Here is a 16,629-nt window from a genome sequence, read left to right as displayed (position 1 = left end):
AATTAATTTTATTTGTTTACCGTATCAAACCCTCCAGATTCTGCCGCAGTGGGTTCCGTGAAACGAACGCATACAATGTATACGCACGAATGAACTGGAAATGGTTGCATTATACGTACTCACGTACGTAGCATCTTCGCCTAGCCTGCGCTTCGGCTTTCCAAGTGCGTGCAAGCATTATAACTGTTACCGCGTGCCAGACTACATAAGTCTAGCACCATTCCCATTTGCGTACAATAACATGTGGTAGTAGACTAGTCTGATCGCAGTGTTGTACAACATTTTCTCGTTTCGCCTCTGTACCCCGACCTTTAAAAATAATTTGCGGCAAGGTGCGGCAAGCTTAATCATTTCTTTTTATAGGCCGATGTTTCAGTAAAAGTCTGAACTTTCTGGGTACGATCGTGTGTAGAAGTCCGTACCATTTTTCCCCATAAAGATATGATAAAAACAATTACGATTTATCAAGTAGATTTTATTTTTACACGGCAATTTCAATGAAAGTTCCGGCTCACACGGTAATGTGTGGCGCAAATGGTCAATATGGAAAGCGCGATTTCAGAATTCGTTTTTCCATCCAAATGAATGCAAAGTTCTGAATGAATGTTTTAATAATAGGAGTCAGTATTCCTCGTGGTACCAGGATACGTTTTTGTATTTTTAGAGCCATGTTGATACTTATTACAGTCGACTCTCGTTAGTACATGCAAACACTGTTAATACAAAATTCTGGTTATAACAAACATAGAACCTTAGTCCCGACTGTGCATTTATGTGCACAATGAATGGGACTGATGTTCCTCTTAATACAAAATTCTGATATAACAAACAATTTGGCTAGGTCCAAACGAGTTTGTATTAACGAGACTCGACTGTACATGCATAAGCACGGTTTGAAATTGACTAATTTTGCGTGGTTACAGATATACGGCCAAAACCTCTGGAATCCCTACCTCTTGCCATGATCTTAAAATTTTTCGAAGCCATTGGATTCAAATCGGATGATCCGAGAATTCATGGTCACTTTGATGAACTGAGTGAGTGATATCATGCACGCATGTTCCGTGTTACTTGGAGCGGGATTGGCCGTTGCCAGACTTTGTCTGGTACCGCGGTATTAACGGTGATAATGCGTGGACACTTATCCCGTTGTACGAGCTGGATTGGAACTATGCTTTGCCCGTGCGTAACGGCGGGCCATCTGGCATTGTCTGGTCGCATCGCGGTGTTTGCTCGGGCGCGCGCCTGGACAGTGCGAAAGTCGGGGGGGGGTCGTAACTTTTTGGTAATAAGTGGTAAAAACCTGACTCAAAAATCAAGTTGTTGTTTATTTAATGGGGATTCCTATGATATTAAGCATTTTGATAGGTTTTTAAAATAAGATTTATAAGACATGCTAAAAGTAAACGATGTAAATCTTACAGAATAGAAACTCAAAAGTTGGCCATTTAAATTGTTGTATCTCCAAAGGGCAAACACCTATGAGACTGATTCAAACGCCATTGATTTGTTGTGTAATTTGCTTTCAGTGATACAAAACTTGAGATTTCTTTCTTTAAAAAATTAAATTCGCCGGACTCCCTACAAGAGGAAACCCATTGCAAGCTGTAAATTTGTAAGCCAGGCACTCCAAAACTCAGTGAATTCAACTGAAAAGATGTTAAAACTCCAACATAATCTTAGCCTTGTTTTAGTGATTTATATTTTATTACGTGTTTTGATAGCTGGCCTCGGCCTCGGCCTTGGCCTCGGAGGCGGTGGCCTCGGCCTTGGCCTTGGCCTCGCGGTTGTGGCCTCGGCCTTGGCCTTGGCCTCGGAGGTTGTGGCCTCGGCCTTGGCCTCGGCCTCGGAGGTTGTGGCCTCGACTACAACACTGGGTGCAACCATAAATCAAAGCTACAGATCGCATGTTGGAACGTACGAACTCTCCTTGACAACAATCCCAACCTTCCCAAGAGAAGAACTGCTTTGCTTGCTAAAGAACTCGACGCCTTCAGCTTAATGTCAGTCGACTCAGGGAGGTCAGTGCTAGGGAAGACCTCTCAAGTACCTTCAGTCAGCGCTTCTCCCCAGCTAGCAGTTCCACTGCCGCTGAGAAGTGGCAGAACTTCAGCTCATGCCTTTACAAAGCTGCTAAAGAAGTATTGGGGCACCCAAAGTGCAGGAATCAGGACTGGTTCAATGATTCGGACTCCTGCATTTTAGAGCTCCTCAAAGCTAAGCGTAAAGCCCACCAGGCCTGTCTTGCCAAGCCGAGATGCCAGAGAACCAAATCTGAGTCCGCCAGAGTGAAGGCAGAACTGCAACGCAAGCTCAGAGACATGGAAGACAAGTGGTGGGATCAGAAAGCTGAAAAAAAATCAGAGAATGGCAGACATGGGGGACACCAGAGGCTATTATTAAGCACTGAAGACTGCCTTTGATCATGGAGGAACACAGTCCAGCCCTCTCCTTGCACCTGACGGCACTACCCTCTTGACTGAACAGGGTGACATTCTTGAACGATGGCGGATACATTTCGATCAGCTCTTGAATCGAAGATCAAATGCTGACATCTCAATTTTTGAGAGAATCCCTCAGCGTCCAGTGCTTCTCAGTGCTGATGACCCTCTGCTCATAGATGAAGTGCAGCAGGCTGTACGAAGCCTTGCCTCCAACAAATCCCCGGAATGGATGGTATTCAGGCGGCGATCTACCAAAATGGAGAACAGATTACCAGTAATCTATATGATGTGCTCTCAGCCATTTGGAATGAGAAGTCTGTACCACAGGAGTTCGAGGATGCTGTCATCATTCCCATCTTCAAAAAGAAAGGCAACAAGCAAGAGTGTGGCAACTATAGAGGCATCTCACTCCTGTCAGTCGCTGGCAAAGTGCTTGGCAAAGTAATTCCGGAGCGCCTCAAACCCATCTTCCATGCAGTCCCCCCCGAGTCACAGTTGCGCCAGCTGCAGGAGAAAGCTCTGGAGCAGAACATGCCCCTGTACATCGTGTTCATTGACTTCACCAAAGCCTTTGACACAGTGAACAGGGAGTGTCTCTGGTCTCTCCTGCGTCGATATGGCTGTCCTAAAGGCATTGTCAGCCTCATCTCTCAGCTCCACACTGACATGATGGCTCAAGTCTCTCTCAACGGCACACTCTTAGACCAGTTCACTGTGATTCAAGGTGTCAAACAAGGCTGTGTGCTGGCTCCCTCCCTGTTCTCCATCTACCTCAGTGCTGTCTTAGAACTGTGTCCAAAGCACGGTGGTGTTTATCTCAGAATACGTTCAGACGGGAAGTTGTTCAGCGCCAGCCGTCTCAAGGCCAAGACCCTGACCAGAATTGTTTGTGCTCGCGAACTGCTTTATGCAGATGACTCTGCCATGGTGTCACACTCTGCGGCGGAACTCCAGGCCATGCTTGATGCCTTCCACTCAGTCGCCCAAAGCCTCGGTCTTACCATCAACATCAGAAAGACCGAGTTCATGCTCCAGCCTCCTAAACACACTGCCTACATTGACCCAGAGCTGTCCCTTGGTGGGAATCCACTTCAAGCTGTGCACAGCTTCACTTACCTCGGCAACACAGTTTCCAATGATAACAGCCTGGACAAAGAAGTGGAAAGGCGCATAAGTGCGGCCGCTGCAGCCTATGGGAAGCTCCAGTCAAAGGTTTGGAAGAGACATGGCATCCGGCTAACAACCAAGTGCAAGGTGTATCGTGCAGTAGTCCTCACCTGCTTGCTCTACTCCTCTGAAACCTACACTCTGTATCGTCGCCACATCAAGAGACTCCAGCGCGTTCAGATGTACCAGCTGAGACATCTCTTCAAGATCTCCTGGCAAAACAGGATTAGTAATGTGGAAGTAAGAAGACGAGCAGGCATCCCCAGTGTTGAGGCACTACTCACTCAGAGCCAACTGCGACGGAGCGGCCATGTAGCCCGCATGGACGACCTGCGGCTTCTTAAGGCTGTCTTATATGGTGAACTTATCAGAGGCGCAAGAAATAGAGGCAGACCCAAGCTGAGATTCAAAGACTGCCTCAAGAGACACCTGAAGGCCTGTGCCATCGACGTCGACTCCTGGGAGGTCACAGCAAGCGACCGTTTACGGTGGAGACCTGCTGTCAGAGGTTCTGTTACCCTCATTGATGTCCGCCTGGCTGAAGAGACAGCAGAGCGCAGTTGCAAGCGTGCTGCCAGGGCTGCATTAGTGGCCAACCCTCATGGTCACATCTCTCGCTTTTGCTGCCGCCACTGCGGCAGACAGTGTTCTCACCAAATTGGGCTCTATGCCCACGAACGATATTGCTGAAGTCGTCATACTCCTCAGGAGTGACAGCCAGCCAGAGCCATAACTAACCAATATTTTATGGCAATGTTTTAAACTGATAGAAATAGGTAAATGAGCACAACTTTAGGGTATAATAAAAGCCATTTTGGATTGTTAGTATGTCCTCAAAAAAAGTTTTCAAAAATTCAATTGATAACAAAATATACCCAAATATGAGAACAAATATATTACACTACAGGTAAAAAAGGCACATTTCTTCTAGAAAATCCAGCTTGGCATCCATCCTTTTCGGAGTCAGCACCCCAAAAATTAGTTAAAATAGCTTTGTTACCAACTTCTACTCAAAAATGCCTCTTCATATCATGTAACATTTAAAAAAATTATCGTCTGGACTACAACTCCTCCTTGTAACTAAACTTACATATATATTCAAATCAACAACAACAACATCAGTTTTTAACTGTAGCGGAAAAATCACGGTTTAAGTGTGTCTACCTCTTTTACAGTGCCATGATTGTGCAGAGCTGATGTTTATGGTGCAGTCCGTAGTGATGCCTTCTGTTGATAATTCTTCGCTGTTAAACCTGTAATTAAAAGTCATTCTGGCATGAAACAAATGTACAATCTAGAGGTTCATGTGTGAGTAATATAATATGTCACGTTCCACTCAAATTCAAATAGTTGAGACACAAACTTCCATCATGAATTACAATTTTTTCGCATTGGTGGAGTATTTTCAACGCTTCAAGTGCCTGGGGTTTATTTACGGCATTTTCTACTGTTGCATTACATTTGGATAGTAACTACGTACATTTCATTCCATTTATTCCTCCCTTTTTGGGAGGAGGGGGGTCGCCACCAGTAGATCCAACCCCTCCCCACTTTCAGGTTCCTTTTTAGGTTCATGTAAGTTTAAGTTTGAAATTCTACATATATAACTGTACTAAGACTATGCTGTCATCATGACAGCTTGTCGGGATTAAATAATGCATGAGCACTGATTTAGGAATTAACCAATAGTAAACTTCCATGTCTAAGGGTCACATGACTAGTCGCATGATTTACTAAGAGTGAATAGTGCAATAGACTAGAGACGTGTGCATTTACATAAGGGAAACATGGAGAGAGAAGTGTGCAAATACAGAGAGAGATGTTTGCAAATAGTTAGATTAGAGTGCAAAAGTGTTTACACAAAATCTCTCGAACAACCTTGATGGAGTGAGTGACAAGCTAAAAGGTTACTGTGTCACAGGTAATTTACACCACAGGATGTCTTACCGAGTCAAATATTTAGCTCGAGTCAATTCGAGTCACGATTATTTGAACACTATGTATACCAAAATTTATAAAAGGAGGCCATAACTTTAGCAAGCATTAGGCCAAAAAAGTCTCCGGTTTCTGGTATGGAGCTTGCCCAAAAAGTGGTGCGGCGACGCGGCTTTTTTTTGTACCTGATTTTTTTGCTTAAAATGTCGGCTGATGACTGCAAATGGTGTCCGACTAAACTTAGTGCAAATATATGGGAGTCCAGAGAGGCCACATAAAGCTTATTCTCGACCATAACCCAATCTAAAAACACGTTAAAATTGTGCAGCAGCAGGACTCCAGTCAAACCAGTGAGTTTGGCGGTTTTGAGACATCATCTTTCATTGAAAAAAAACGTTTTCATTTTGCCGACGTGCAAGGCTACGGCGACGCACGCGCATACCAGAAACCGGAAACTTTTTTTTGGGGGGGGGGCCTTAGAATCCAAAAGCTTTATGAGAAATCGCCTTAAACCAATGATGAAACAGCGATTTCGAAAATGTGTAGTATTTTTTGCGTTCTAGAACTATGAGGTGGGAGTCTGCTATTCGCAAAGTAAAGTGAGCATAAATCTTGCGTCGTAAGTCATTGCAAATACTTTTCGCAAAGTTGCAGTTTTTTTAGGACTCGATTGAGTCTTTTTAGCCTTCGCTCGAGTCGAGTCTTCTGATGAGGAACTCGATCGAGTTGAGTCGAGTCATTTGCTCGCAGTGAAGACTCGAGTCGAGTCGAGTCATTTACCCTTAGGGATGTGACTCGACTCGAGTCACCAAAAATTGTTGAGTCATTGACTCGAGTCATTACAACTTTCCTAGACCAGCCAACCTGTCCCATTATGCCAGGGTTTGTTTGAAAGGATTGCAGATTTTTTAAACAAATTTGTACCATTTTTTGTTCAAATTTGCTGTTTTTCTCATCAAATCAAATTTACGACCATTTTTGCAAAATTCTGCCAGAAATCTGTCTCAAAAGAATCAATTCTGTCAAATTTTCTGTCAAACTCTCGTTTTTTTTACAAAAATTTTGTCAAAGTTAGCCGAACATCGGCTAAAACGGTCACCTTGCGTCCAATGCACATGTCAAAAAGCTGCAGGTTGTGGGTTCGAGTCCTGGCGGGGTCATGGGGCGTGTGCCCTTGGGCAAGGCACTTTGTCACTAATTGCTTCTGTCCACCCAGGAGTAAATTGGTACCAATGAGGGCAGTGATGGTAATTGTGATTGAATTAGCTTCCTTGCGCCTAACAGGCAGCATCCAACTGTATACTCCCCAGGGAGCTGAGATGGTATTTGGAATGTTTAATTGGCCCAATGATTAGGGGTAATAATAGTGTGAAGCGCTTTGATCTTAGTTAAAAGCGCTATATAAGAACCTGTTATTATTATTATTATTATTATTATTACATTCAAGGCTCGCGCTACGCTTCGCTCGTACCCCCCGCCCTGCAAACAGGACGCTGGGATACTCTGATAAATTATCGCTCTGATTGGTTAGATTTGCGTGACCTGCGAACTCCACGTCATCAAGGTCATGACTCCTCTAGGTTTGAAACGGCCGTTAAAACTGATTCATTACTCTTTTATTCCAGTTTAGGATATTTTTTTTTTTCTAGTTGAAAGCAAAATAATGTAAGAAATTCTGTAAAACTTATCTGTGTTGTAAATTTACAATTCCCGTCACTCGCTCAGGCTCCGTTTTGAATCACGAACGGTCTGACTGCATTATGCGAAGCTCAAATTTGTGTCCACGTGGTCCACAATGAAACAAAAATCACATCCGGTATGGAATGTGCGCAATTCTATGGAAAGTTTTCGGATAGCATTTGCGCACATTGTCTAGTTGCGCGGTCTTGAACAGCTGCAGCCAGATGCTTTATACATAGATCATAGGCCACTTCCTTCACAAGATTCTGTGTTGCTCATCAGAGTATCCCAGCGTCCTGTTTGCAGGGCGAAGGTACGAGCGAAGCGCTGCGTATCACGACGAACGTATCACGACGAACGTTGGGATTCAAGTTGTCGACCTCCCCGTGGTGAATCCTGTCAACTGGCGCAAGTCAGGCGAACGACAACTACCAGAGTTAGTAGAACTTACATCAATCAACTTCTTACCACTCGTCTACACTCGTCTACACGATGGATCGTCAGCCACAACAGACTAGAACCAACCCGCAGCACGTGCCCTCATCAGGGCAGGCACCTGCGGATGCCGTACGGGCTGGTATCTCCCTGCTGCAGCTGAATACATACAGACAGCACCTCGAAGCCCTACGAGCAAAAGTGTCGGCAAGGAACAACTTGTTGCGTCGCCTGGCTGGTACATCATGGGGTGCATCAACATCCACCCTTCGCACAGGAGCTCTAGCCCTGGTTTACAGCTCTGCTGAATATGCTGCGCAAGCGTGGTGCAGGAGTACCCACACCAGAAAGCTGGACTGTGTACTAAATGACACCATGCGGCTCATCACTGGATGTCTCCGTCCTACACCCACAGATCTCCTCCCAGTCCTCGCTGGAATCGCACCACCAAGGCTACGCCGCGAGAATCTGACAGACAAGCTCACAACCAAATCCCTTGCCGATGATGACCACCTTCTTCACAAAATTATGACAGAATCCCAGGACCTAGGTGGCCAACGCCTCCGATCGCGTCGATTTACCATTATGCACGTCATGTAGCTAAAAGCACGGGTTGTAAGATCGCTCCTGAAAAATCAACGAAATTTAGTCGAAAACCGCAAAATATCATACTTTTTATCTGCACCATAACATCTTCACTCCTTGGTGACCATGACTGACTCCCCTGATGTCAGTAAATCGACGCGAAGCGGAAGAAAACGAGGGAAAAACGACCAACCTTCACCAGCTCCCCCAGCAACTGGCGGTGAAATCCAAGATGGCTGCCAGTTTTGCCGTGACGCCCTGTCCGATGTAAACAACAAGCTGGACAAAATTCTCCAATCACTTGACAACATGGGAGTACGTCTTTCCACTCTAGAAGCCAGCTATCAACAGACAAATCACCGTGTTGACATTAACAGCAAGGAGATTGATGATCTGAAAACATCGGTGGAAATGGTCGAGGGGAATTGCCGGTCACTCAAGGATCTCATCGACAACAGAAGCCAGTGTAACCACCTGGAATTCAATAAACTCGATGACCAAATCGATGACCTCCAAAATCGAAACCGACGGAACAACATAGTGATCCATGGTATCCCCGAGAGCGCAGGAAACGGCCAGTCCTGTGAGGAGTTCATCGGGAAATTCCTGGCTGACCACATGAAGCTTGATGGAGGCTCTGAAATAGAGATAGAGCGAGCCCACCGCACTCCTGGACACCGGCCACCAAGCACGGGCCCCAACCAACGCCAACGCCCGCGGCTGATTCATTGCAAGCTCCTGCGGTATACTGACAGGCAACACATCATCAAGAACGCCGCTCGCCACCTGAAGAACAACCCATTCCAAGGCTCCAACATCTTCATAAGCGATGATGTCACCCAGAGGATCCGTGAGCAAAGACGTCGACTTAGGGAACAACACCTACAATCCATTCGGCAGGACTCACGGGTACAATTCGCCTACATCCCCATGTCAGTACCAGCAGTCATCAGCTACAAACTCAAGAGCGGTTCATTCAAGACCTTCAGAATGGGGCAATCTAACCTGATATCTTAACGCCATCAATAAGGTATATAACATCTTGCTTTAGCTACATTGTAACTTACTACTTAAGTTTACTACTTAAATATGGTAACAATTTCTTTCCTCTTATTCACAACTACTACCATCCTTAACATCACCAAAATCGTGCAATATCTGGCAGATCACCTTCTTATAATATCATTTCAATGTCTCCTTAAGTCACCGAATATTTGGGGTTTAGTGCATATAATTATAACAAAATAATGTGTGAATTTATGATCATTGTCTACCCTAGTAAACACATCATCTTCCATATTTCATTGGTATTGAAACATGTTCATAGTTTCAGTATCTTGTTTACATTGAAACGTTGCTGTGGACGCCCTTCACTAGCCCTTAGTAACGGCTTTTATTCTGGCCATTCCATTCCATTAATGTCTTATCGTAATTTAAATCCTTATGTCTAGTTCTAGCAGTAGCTATTTAAGTGACAGCAGTAGTTTCAATGAAAGTTTAAGTAGTACAGACGCACACCATTCATCAGATAGTGATGTCATAAATCGCCTCAACGATTACGTCTTTAATCCCGTACCGTTGGATACTGAATACGCCGAATTCCTGCAAAGTACATGCGGGTCCGAATACCTTAGTGAAGACCAGGTGCAGGCCAAATATACTGAGAAAGGTGATTCCTTTTCATTGTATCACGCAAATATAAGAAGTATAAATAAAAATTTTGATTCCCTGCAGCATTCGCTTTTAGAAATAAGGCACGATTTTCAAATTATCGGCCTTACTGAAACATGGCTGAAGTCAGACCCTGATCCCCTTTTGGTCATGCCAGGTTATAACATTGAGTTTAAAAACAGACAAAATCAAACTGGCGGAGGTGTGATGATGTATGTTAAAGATTCACTGACTTATGTATTGCGCCCCGATCTGTCAATTCCGACTCAATCCCATGAATCCTTATTTATTGAGATAAAAACAAAAACAAGTAACATTATAATTGGCTTGATCTACAGACCCCCTGGTTTATGTCTTCAGACCTTCACAGAAGACCTCGAATCAGTTCTGGAAAAAATTGCATTTTTGTGTGGCATTTGATACAATAAATCATGATATTCTAATTAATAAACTACAAACATATGGTGTCAGAGGTACTGCACTCGAGTGGTTTAAAGATTACTTGAGAAATAGGAAACAATTTGTTGTCTGGCAAAATAAAAAGTCCAATTACAAACCAATCACATGTGGTGTACCTCAGGGCTCAATCCTAGGACCTATCTTATTTCTTATTTATATTAATGATATTTGTAATTCTACTCGACTTCAGACGTTCATCTTATTTGCAGATGATACAAATATATTTTACAGTAGTAAACATTTGAATGATGCTGTTGACATAATGAACAATGAGCTTACTAATGTATTTGAGTGGTTTGTATGTAATAAATTATCTTTGAATTTTAAGAAAACACATACGATGGTTTTTACAAATCGAATTGTAGATAAAAGTATTCAGATTCGTTTTAACAATCATCATATTGAAAAGGTTGATTCCTGTAAGTTTTTGGGGGTCATTATTGATGATAAGTTAACGTGGAAAAATCATTGTCAGAAAGTCCTTACACTTATATCTCGCAACCTTGGTATTCTTAGAAAACTTAGATATTTTGTCCCATCCCGTGTTCTATTTTCAATTTATAATACGTTATCCTTGCCTCATCTTCAATATGGTATACTTGCCTGGGGAAATACTCATAAAACCTACCTTGATAAATTGCTCGTTTTACAGAAGAAATCTTTAAGACTGATTAATGGTTCTAGTTTTAAGGATCACTCTGCCCCGCTATTTGTTAAGTTCAACACCTTATCTGTATATGATCTTTATAAATATAAATTGTGTGCTCTGATGTATAATTTTGAAAAAAACATACTGCCTTTGAATATTAAATCGTTTTTTGTAATGAACACAGATATTCATCATTACGACACAAGATCGTCAAATAAGCTTCATCTTAATAAAGTTAGAACATCTCTACACCTCTCAACTGTACGACACCAGGGGCCCCTCCTTTGGAATAAAATTCGATCCCTCTGCCCAATGACCTCAATTAGAGCATGTAAATTGTATTATAAAAAACTACTTCTCTCTACGGTTAATGTCAATGGTGATTAAGAGCAAAATTATTACTTTATTGCCAAGTAAATTATTAACAACACATGTAAAGTCAAGGATGGTAAATTTCCCTCAAGTAACTTATTCTTTTTTTGTGTGTAAAGTTTTGCATGAGCTCGTGAATTTAATGTAATGTAATCACATATTATTGATATATCCTATGATTATTCATGAATTGTATAACTACATGTATTCTTTGTGAAGGGGGCAGACCTAGTACAAGCTTCGGCTTCTTGTCTGGCCTCCCCATACTATTATTTCAAAGTTTCGTTAAAATGTTTACCTGATGTATATTATTCAACTGAATTACCTTATAGTATGGAAATAAACCTGAAACCTGAAACCTTTCTCCCGACATGCAGCCGCCCTCAGCAGATCCGACTTTAGCCTAATACAAGAGTGGGAAAAGGGCTGGGAAGGGACGGTTCGCCCAAGGCAGTTCACTGTTCCCCCTGGCACCAAAGCTCCTGCTGGCTCGGAACTACCCCGGAGGAAGTGGGTTACACTGAACCGGCTGCGAACTGGGGTTGGGAGATTCAATGCCAACATGCACCGCTGGAAACTCCGGGATTCACCGGCATGCACCTGTGGTGCAGATGAGCAGACGGCAGATCATATATTATACCACTGCCCCGACCTCCAACCTCCTGACGGGATGACTGATCTGTCGTGCCCAAAAGACGCACAAATCAACTGGCTTACGCAGCTCCAAGAAATAGCCTGATGTACAGTACTACTAACTCACACGAAAGAAGAAGAAGAAGACGACGAACGTTCAGCCAGAGATTGGTGTGTCTGGGTGCCAGACTATGTGGGTAACGGACACCCCAAGTTGCTGTGAAAAAAATTCACGCATGAGTGGGTCTACAACTTGGGCCTGTCGTGAATATTGGCGTCAATATTTGCGACATGGAGGCCATGTCGTGAACATTGGCGTCAATATTGGCGTCAATATTTGCGACATGGAGACCATGTCCTGAATATATTTGCGTCATATTGGCGTCAATATTTGCGATATAGAGGCCATGTCGTGAATATTGGCGTCAATATTGGCGTCAATATTGGCGTCAATAGTTGCGACATAGAGGCCATGTCATGAATATTGGCGTCAATATTAACGTCAATATTTGCGACTTGGAACCATGTCGTGAATATTGGCGTGAATATTGGCGTCATTATTCACGACTTGGGTCCATGTCTTGAATATTGGCGTCAATATTTGCGACTTGGGTCCATGTCGTGAATATTGGCGTCAATATTGGCGCAAATATTTGCAACATGGAGGCCATGGCGTCAATATTGGCGTCGATATTGACCTCCCTCCTTCAACGGTCAGACCATCCTCCTTCAACGGTCAGAACAGGGCCCAATTTCTTGGCTCTGCTTATTAACGTTACCAAAAAATCCTAGCTTACTATAGCAGAAAATTCTTTGATTACGGTGAGCGTATTGCACGCGTTGGGGAGGAATTTTGCTTCTGTGCATGCGTATATCCCGTAACCAAGGATTCTGTGCTTACGGGTTAACACAGAGTTTTTCTGCTAGCGCGATTAGCACAAAATTTGTAGTCGTAAGTGCGGAATTCTGTGGTTAGCAGAGCAGGGAAATTAGGCCTAGGAGAGTTTGGGCCGGGGAGACCTAGACTAGTTCCGGGTCCATTCACTGCGTATTTCTAATGATCCAAAGTCAGTGGGAGCGGGGATTAGTCTGAGATCCCATAAATATAGGCAGGTTAAATTTGAACGTATTCGCGCGCTTACATCGCCTGACGCTCACGCAATCACGCTGTGGCTAATGGGCTAATGAGCTTTAGCTTTGGCACATTCAGGAAGTCGTGCGTACTTCGCGCGCGAACCTAGATGGTAGTACGCACACGGGGCTCCATCCAAAGGGCTGTCAAAAAAAGGTTGAAAAGTAGTACAAACGCGCCCTTTTTGTCGGCGCTTGGAGCCCATACTGCACACAGTGCTACGCAGCATCCCTACATTTACCCATACTGCACTGTTGGACTTTCCTTCAAAAAACAAGTACTCGTTACATCGCCTTTGATGCCGTGCTGACATCTTATCACAATATAGATCACGCAACACACTTTCCAAATTTGGCTCAATTATTCCAATTCAAAGGTTACGGATATGCAAATTAGGCATGGACAACTTCTAGCAGATGAGAAGCATTGCTTCCGCATTGGGACACATGGTGCTCAGGGGAATTAACCGTTATTCTGGTCATTTTGTCTCAGCCATTCAAAGCACACAGAGGTCTTGATGTTTCCATATTTTTTACCCCACTACCATCCAATGGATCCACCATCAGTATTTATATACATGTTTACATCATATTGGTATAGGATCAGTGAGGCTATATATGTAGTATTATTAATATACGGACATCGTGCCAGAGTTGTAACGAGTCACTGATATTTGTGACTCGAGTCGAGTTGAGTTATTTTAAAGAAGTGACTCGTCGAGTCGAGTCTTTAGGTCAAAGAGGTCGAGTCGAGTCAAGTCAAGTCAAAGTGTGCAGTCGAGTCGAGACGAGTCGAGTCAAGTATTTAGCTCGAGTCAATTCGAATCACAAATATTTGAACACTATACAGGGTGGATAAAAAAACGAAACCGAGATATTATTGCTAATTTGAACGAGAGTAGGGCACATATGAATCAAAGAGAGATATCCTCTGTTAGGGTTAATCTCCCCTTTAAAGTAACACCCTGGTCATGAAATTACATTCACGGTTGACTGAGCAGTGACACATTTTATGAAAGGGTCTATTTAGAGACTTGCACCACTTTTCAATTGTGGTTTTTGTTGTGTCATTTGTCACAGAGTGAAAGGCTATGGTTGCCAATCAAGGTAGGTGGGGTAAAAGAGATTTCATCATGAAAAGTGGCGCAAGTCTCTAAATAGACCCTTTCGTGAAATTGTTCCCTGCTCTGTCAACCGTGAATGTAAGGACATGGTTAGGGTGTCATTTTAAAGAGGAGATTCATACCTAAAAGTGGATATATCCCTTTGATTCACGCGTGCGCTGCAACAATATCTCAGTTTCTGTTTTTTTATCAACGCTGTACAATAAATAAACACAAGACAACTACATGTGGTGACACCACATTTGACTCTTAATGAAAATAAAAAGGGGTGCCAGATGAAACTAATGGGGACACTGATCAAACCACGTATGTATATGTACACATTAGTCGCGAACATTTTAACGTGACGTGAACAAAAACCAGCACCGAGGCAAGTTATTGCAACTATTGTTGGCAGATTTTGCTAAAAATTATGGGACTCGAGTCTTATTAGCCTTCCTCGAGTCGAGTCGAGTCATTCTGATGAGGAACTCGAGTCGAGTCGAGTCATTTCTCCCAGTGACTCGATCGAGTCGAGTCGAGTCATGTCATTTGCCCTTAGGGACTCGAGTTGAGTCGAGTCGATTCACCAAAAATTAAGACTCCAGTCAGACTCGAGTCGATTCATTGACTCGAGTCATTACAACTGTTTTGGAATCGGTACTTTCATTCCTTTTAATAGTTGTCTTTCCTTTACATTAGTACACATTAGTACACTGAGGCTATTACATGGTGCAGGCTAGGTGACGGTGTGTCAATGGTTCCGGCCTGGTGTGACCAAATGTTTGCCCCGTTGTGCCCATGTTTTTGGGCCTAGGGGTGCACACCGGTAAATCCACCCGCCAAGCTCATAAATAAAAGTTATACCCTCAAAATATTCTATATTAGAGAGTTCTGAGCGCCGTAAAATTGGGGAATTGAAGAGATATGGTAATGAACCGCTGGCCCGGACTCGGGGCTTCCAATTCTGAGCATTTTGGATGCTATTGAGTTCGAAAGTGGCGCTATTTTGCCATGTTGTGGAAGGATCGTTTTTCAAGATGGCTTCTTTTCCGCTTTGGGGAAAATAGGGGTCGTCTTCTTTGAGTGAGAATATCTCGAAAAGTCAATGGTCAACCCCCAAAAAATGAAAAGAAAACGAAAGATGACATGTTGATCATCATTTTTCTGTTCCGCTTGAATACCTGTGAGAGTTCTGAGTATATTAAAAAAAAATTTGAAATATGGGCATTTAGCACTAGTGTCTATGTGAATTTATTTGCACTGTTGCATCCCTAGTGTGCCCAATGTGCGGGCCTGGTGTACCAGTTGATCAGGCTTGTGTGCCCATGATGGCTTGTGCCCGCGGTGTGCCCATGTTTGTGGCCCTGTGTGCCCTCTCATTTGGAATTGTATGACCTTGAAGTGAAAATGATTGTCGTTAGGATATGCCACGTAACTTTCTAGACATGATCTGCTGAAACCATTAACTTAGATTGTTTTAACCATAATTACCTTGACTTTTACCCTATAGTTTTAAAAACAATAGCCTTTTGGGGACTCTAAAGTTCAAGACCAGCCCGCAAACCCCCTATTGTCTCTCTTGTGTTGATGTTTTTTTCAATAATTAGAATAATAATATAATATGAGTTGTACACAACCTCAAGAGTAGACCTTCATATATCCAGGATTTAGACGTCAACACATAGCACTTTCACCTTCCATCATGGACCTCCCATTGCCCGTTTTCTTGTTACTTTTGCATCTTTTTGTTTTGTTGTATTTGTTTTACCACATACCTGAAAAGTGGACCTTCGCACAATCGTGGACCTTTTTGTATATTGTCCTCTATTGTCCAAGTTCAAGTATATGAATGTTCATACATGTACACACATACAGAAGGTCAAGACGACAGAGTATACCCCTTCGGCTTCGCCGGCGGGTAATAAGAAAGAGACAATGAGCCCGTTGTCATCTCTCATACTCCACTAGTATGCAATACACAACGGATTTCATTCCCCCTTGAATGTACTACATACCTTTCATGAACGAGACTCCTCATCAGGCTAGTTTTTCCAACTCGTTCTTGACCAACAATCATCAGTCGCGTGCGATGTACTGTTTCACTGCCCTTTTCGAGTGCTTTTTGGTAAACTGCCCGATTCATTATGTCAGAAAGAAAACCTAGAAAAAAGATTGAAAAAGGCTGGGTACACGTAATTCTTAACTTTCTCAAACACATTTTTGATACTTTAAGTTATTTCACAGAGGTGAGCGGATAAAAATACATGTAACATGGAGGCAACTATTGTTGTCATAGTTCGACCAAGCTTGATCTTGAAATCAAGTTTGCTTGATAAAAATGCATGTACATGTACATCCATGT

The 16,629-nt window shown here is 43.1% G+C and overlaps 2 protein-coding genes across 2 annotated transcripts in view; one reads left to right on the top strand and one right to left on the bottom strand.

Annotated features, from left to right (window-relative positions):
- Positions 1-16,415, bottom strand: part of LOC119731896 — a 41,691-nt gene extending 25,276 nt beyond the window's left edge. Inside the window, exons 1-2 of the mRNA XM_038205183.1 lie at positions 16,283-16,415; positions 4,776-4,864 (exon numbers count right to left, since the gene is read on the bottom strand). Of these exons, the coding sequence (XP_038061111.1) occupies positions 4,776-4,864; positions 16,283-16,410 (217 nt within the window). The 5' untranslated portion in view covers positions 16,411-16,415. The remainder of the gene's footprint in view (positions 1-4,775; positions 4,865-16,282) is intronic.
- Positions 8,256-9,664, top strand: LOC119732469. Its single transcript, XM_038205993.1, has one exon. The coding sequence runs from the start codon at positions 8,373-8,375 to the stop codon at positions 9,261-9,263; it is 891 nt and encodes a 296-aa protein (XP_038061921.1). The 5' UTR covers positions 8,256-8,372; the 3' UTR covers positions 9,264-9,664.
- Positions 16,416-16,629: the final 214 nt, after the last annotated feature.

The sequence above is a fragment of the Patiria miniata genome, unplaced genomic scaffold, assembly GCF_015706575.1.
Source record: "Patiria miniata isolate m_02_andy unplaced genomic scaffold, ASM1570657v1 HiC_scaffold_24, whole genome shotgun sequence".
In the NCBI taxonomy this organism is placed as follows: domain Eukaryota; kingdom Metazoa; phylum Echinodermata; class Asteroidea; order Valvatida; family Asterinidae; genus Patiria; species Patiria miniata.
This window is presented reverse-complemented; position numbering and strand designations above follow the sequence as displayed.